This window comes from Curcuma longa, unplaced genomic scaffold (assembly GCF_044706935.1).
Source record: "Curcuma longa cultivar G26 ecotype Majalengka, Jawa Barat unplaced genomic scaffold, ITB_CL_G26_1.1 contig_19039, whole genome shotgun sequence".
Classification (NCBI taxonomy): Eukaryota; Viridiplantae; Streptophyta; class Magnoliopsida; order Zingiberales; family Zingiberaceae; genus Curcuma; species Curcuma longa.
In genome coordinates, this window is record NW_027430982.1 from 9873 (window position 1) to 15266 (window position 5394).

General features: G+C 38.2%; 1 protein-coding gene and 1 long non-coding RNA gene across 2 annotated transcripts; both read left to right on the forward strand.

Annotated features, from left to right (window-relative positions):
• The first annotated feature begins 1486 nt into the window (after window positions 1-1486).
• Window positions 1487-1879, forward strand: LOC141817021 (uncharacterized). The gene has a single exon (XM_074704723.1). The coding sequence runs from the start codon at window positions 1487-1489 to the stop codon at window positions 1877-1879; it is 393 nt and encodes a 130-aa protein (XP_074560824.1).
• A 2386-nt stretch (window positions 1880-4265) lies between these two features.
• Window positions 4266-5070, forward strand: LOC141817020 (uncharacterized). The gene is made up of 3 exons (XR_012600770.1): window positions 4266-4551; window positions 4654-4723; window positions 5043-5070. It is a non-coding gene; the product is annotated as an uncharacterized LOC141817020 (long non-coding RNA).
• The last annotated feature ends 324 nt before the right edge of the window (window positions 5071-5394 follow it).

Here is a 5394-nt window from a genome sequence, read left to right on the forward strand (position 1 = left end):
ACTGCCTTGGTGCTCTCTGCTCTCTGCTCTCCTTAAATACCTACTACCTCCTCCTGTACATGCCTCTTAAGTCGAGGCGATCGAGGCCAATGCAGTGAGTAGACACATGCAGATGTTCCAATCATGTGGGGACGCTGACGAGTCAATCGCCCGCCCAACCTCTACCCTATTCCTAACAACCCCTCCCTTCCTTTAATTATGGAATGCATGCATGCATCCACACACACTCATGCTCATGAGGGAGCCCAATCGTCCCCGAGGCATGGTACCACAGTAAGATATTTAGGTTGTCACTCAAATATTTATGATTCGATCTCCACTTATAGTGTATTTATAAGAATTTTTATCCAAATAAAGAGCGCAATCAAAAGATGTTGGAAGTCTGGACTGATCGCTGCGTGCACTTCCCGATTTACCCTGATGGCTGATGGAAAATTTCTGTGGAGCTGAACCGGTCACCCTTAGTGATAGTCAATGAGGCTAACTGAGATTTATCATTTCATGATGGAGTCCAATCTTCATCGATCAGACCAAATCAGATTGGATCGAATCCTTATCGATGTAGACTGTATTATCGCATTAGTAATCAAGGTACAATTACAAAATTACTTAGTCGAATCAAGCCAAATCTATCCTCTTTCTTCAAAAAAAAAAGGTAGAATTCATCACTTCAGTGATTTTACATGATCGCCTAATGACTATTTATGAAAAGATAAATCAAAAAGTTACAGTTGACTACGATGAAAGCCAAATCTATTCTCAAACATGCAGATGCAATGGTTCATATAGGATGCGGATCCTTGTCAAGAGATACTCATAGTCCGATCCATGAATATGTAAAAACATTAACACTCTCTTGACTCTTCTGCTGAGAGGTGGAAACGAACCGAGTCCAATCGAATAATATGAAAATATTAATATTTAAATTCAAATTAGAAAAATATATAAGATGTTTGAATTCGATTTGAAATTCAAAAATATAAATAATTTTAATTAGAATTCAGTTCCGAATTTTGATTTGAACAAAATTAAATTATAATTTAAAATAACTAAATTCGAAATTTAAATTATTTAAATAATATATTTAAATTAAAATTATATAAAAATAAAGTGAAAAAAATAATAAAAGGAAGAAGAATTTATTTTAGTCGATTACTGTTATTTTTTGTTTACAATTGAATTGAAGCACGTGAACATTCAGATCCCCACGTGCTTCGTGCCACGGTGGCACTGGCGCCGCGCAGTGTGTTTTTCGTTTATTTTTTTCTCCCTATATTTAATCCTCTACTCGCTACAAATTTACAAGTTTACCATCGTTGCGTTGCACTACGGAAATCAGGTCGTGGCATTTTCGTAGTTAGATTAAATATGAAGGGTAATTCAATGTTAAGTTCAAGTTATAAGAATAGAGGAGTCGTCGCCGCTGCGTGCCATCTCATTTCTCCGGCGGCCAGTTGATCTAGTCTCGCACCCAGTCCTCGCCGCCATGCAGCCGGCGGGTAGCATTGGAGTCTCTCCCAAGTCCACAAGGCTGGTGGTTCCGAGGATGCGCGAGCGGAGAAGGAAGGGGGTTCCCGGCAACTCGCGTCGGCCCCAACGCCGCTCCATCGCCAGAACGAAGCAGATCAGACGACCGCCGAAACCTGCTTCATGCTCGTCCCCGGAAGCAGTGGCACAGCGGCTGGAGGTTCTGAGGAGCCTCGTGCCGCCTGGAATCGGCCACGCGAAGGAGCAGCAGATGGAGGCGGCGGCGGCCGCCGCCGCCGACAAGCTTTTCGAGGAGACGGCGGAGTACATCCTGCTTCTCAGGAGCCAAGTGGAGGCGCTGAAGCGGCTGGTGGACGTCGTCTGCATGGACAAGAATCACGATGAAGCATGAACAGAACTAGAATTAATTCGGTGAGGAAATCAGATCAGTTAAGCACTCTTCTTGTTCTTGTTCTTGTTCTCAAAATCTATCTGATAACACATGGAGAGAATTGCTTGAACTTAATCTCCACTAAACTACGTACAGTCTGCTCCTGTTCATAACCCTAATTAAGATTAAGTGATCTCTGGTACAATTATTTCTCAGGAAAATGAGGACACGTAACACAAAAAGGAACAAAGTCAGTTGCTTTCCAGGAAAAGAGGAAGGAATCTCTGATGGGTCCAAGCTTTCTTTTGCAGATGTAATAATATCTTTGGGCATGTGCAGGTTCTTACAAGTTTACTGCAAATGAATAAATTAAGATTTAATTGCCTGCGTTAATCTAATGACAGCAAGAATATATATATAATAATATTTATTATTATAATCATATATCATATTTAATGTCTTTCAAAAATAATCATTCTTTATTCTGTCCTCGTTTCTTTATGGTATCAGGGCCATTATTTTCCTTGAGCTTTATGTCCTTGCCAATTTCATTTATTATTTCTCTCTCCATTTATTTTATTAATTAGCTATTTAAAAAAAAGAGCAAAGGCAGAAAGTAAAAAAAAAAATAATTATCTGAAATCTCTTCTTTAAAATTTGAAAAAATATCTCCATAATAGAAAATTTTTAATTTAAGAAGTATAAATTAATCTTGACTTGATTAATCTCATTAATCAGAGAGCTTATATTTTGTATGATCATGGGACTCAACATCTCTGGTTAAACTTAGGAAGTTCTTGATCAAACTTTTGAATTCAATCTCTAAACTTAATCAGAGATCATTTTTGTCTACAAATTAAACTTAGCTGCAATTGGATATCCAATCTCTAAACCAGATTTACTTATGCATGCTCTTGCAAGTTTAGACCCTAACTAATTAAATATGACAATTTCATTCCTAGTGTCATAACTCGTATAAATCAAGTGTCACTCGAAATAATTCATTGTTCTTCTTGTTCTAACCCTTCTCATGACAAACTTTTATAAATACTGTCTGAGAGGATGTCAAATTCTGATCTCTTTATCGATGTATGTGACTAGCAAAGCTCCATAACATGATCAAATAAATTAATCTCATCCACAACATGATCATAGACGTTACAATGGAGGAAACAAAAGTTGAGACCGAGGTCAGGACCTATCAAATTTATATCAACTATGGTCATTTTAACCAAAATTATTATAAAATATTTAATTCAAATTTTCCAAAAGGACTTGGATCATCAAATCTATCTCCATGCTACAATCAACAACTCAGTCATTTCAATCTAAAACATTCTCACTCTCCATCCCTCCTAATATAATTTTTTCGGTTCCTATAACCCTAGGATGACATCCGAATTCTAGAACGACTCATCATGCATGTTACACTAGACAATGATATTCTCATAGAAGATTAGTTGTGTCACACAACCCAATGTTATTTTCGTGTTTATCAATTTATGCATGCTTCCATCGAATACCATAAGAAGGTGTTTAGAGAATTTTTCACTACTTAAAAGTCATGGTTTTTTTTTATATTGTCAATATTTATAAGAGTTGAATGCTCATAATGATATAGATTGAGTCGGATCTCTTGAAGATGGACATTTTACTAATGAGTATGTCATATTTCTTAAACGAAATCTTTTTTCTTGGCTTTCAAAAAAGCAACCTACAATAGTCTTTCGGTCAAACATTGAAGTTGAACAAAAAAATTATAACTAAAGCGATGTTCGAAATTATTTAACTACAATCTCTTCTATCATAATTACATCTTTCCACAACTACTATACTCAAAATCTAATGCAAGAACACCACAAAAAAACCACTGAATAGAGACGGAATTAGCGACGGAATATAGAGAATTTAGTTATCCGTCGCTAAATAGAGACGGAATTAGCTAAATATAGAGACGGATTTATTTTATCCGTCGCTAATCGAGAATTTAGAGACGGAATATTAATTCCGTCTCTAATTCCGTCTCTCTAGCGACGGAATATAAATTTCCGTCTCTAAATAGAGACGGAATAGAGACGGAATTATTATTCTGTCGCTAAATTTTCGATTTCTAAATTTTATAAATTATCATAAATTAAAAATTAGCGACGGAACTTTAATTCCGTCTCTAAATTAGCGACGGAATTAAAATTCTGTCGCTTAAATAGAGACGGAAGAAATTTTCCGTCGCTATTGTCGCTATTAGGGTTCCGCCGCCGCCTTTTTTTCCCTCCTACGCGAAATCTTCTCCTCTCCTCCGCGCGATTTTCTCCCCCTCTCTCTCTCGCGCGATTTTCTCCCCCTCGTCCTCTTCCTCTCCGGCGAACTGTCCTCCCGGCGTCCTCTCCTCCTCCGGCGAACTCTCCTCCCGACGCCCTCTCTCTCCGTTCTCCGACGCCAAGAGCTCCGCGCGTTGTCCGTCCAACTGAGCTCCCGCGCGAACAGATCTTCTCCGGCGAATTCCTCTCCTCCGCCGAACCCCAGCGGCATTGTCCTCCGGCGAAGGTTCCCTCCCTATCTCCGAACCCTAGCTCAGATCCCTAGCTCCGGCGAAGCCTCCCTTCCTAGCTCCGAACCCTAGCTCGCGCGAGTATCTGGAGGCATTTCCTGATTGACTACTTCATCGGCTTCTTTTGGCGGCTTTGCATTTGCAGGTACTTATCTTCTCCTGTGCTCATCCATTGATCTCAACTTTGATCTCGCCATCGTTGAGTAGATTGATCCCTCGTACTTATCTTCTCGTTTCCTGTTCTAAGGACAAGCAGAAAGCAGAACTTATCTACTTGAATCTGATGCATCCGGAAAAGAGGAACCAAAATTGCTCAGGTTAGTCCATATTCCGACCATTTTAGTTTCTAGAGAAGAAAATCTTCATCTTTGATAAACTTAATTTAATCTGGGTTTCCTTGTTCTCTCCGGTTATTCTTCCATATCTGCATCATTTTCTAGTTCTAAGAGAAGAAAATTAATTTTCATCTTTTGAGAATCATTGCCATGATTGTAATTAACTATACCCTCATTTCCATGATCGTTGATATATTTATGTTTTATCCAAAAAGTACTGGGATTCTTCCATATTTCCTTCGAAATTCAAATTTGATGTACATTGTTTGTTCCTGAATCTGGAAATGTCTTCTGTAATCAGCTTGCTTAAGGATCTGAGTTAACATCTTCTGTAATCAATCTCCTCCCAACCCTAACTCGCGGAACTCTTCAAAGCTAAACAGGTAAACCCTAAGCTGCTTGTTTATAACATCTTTAAGGTTAATCCTAAGCTGTTAGCATTTAATAGGTGTGTGTCTAATTCACATACATACAGTCCTTATTAACTCTATGTGTGTGTCAGCCCCATTGGTTCATGAAAGATCAACCACAACAACTCTAGGATGATTTCAATTTTATTTCGAATAAGTTTTGTGTTATAATATTATTTTGCAGATACAGATAATTTATTATTATACGAACCACCTAAGAAATGCCAAACATATCAAAAACAT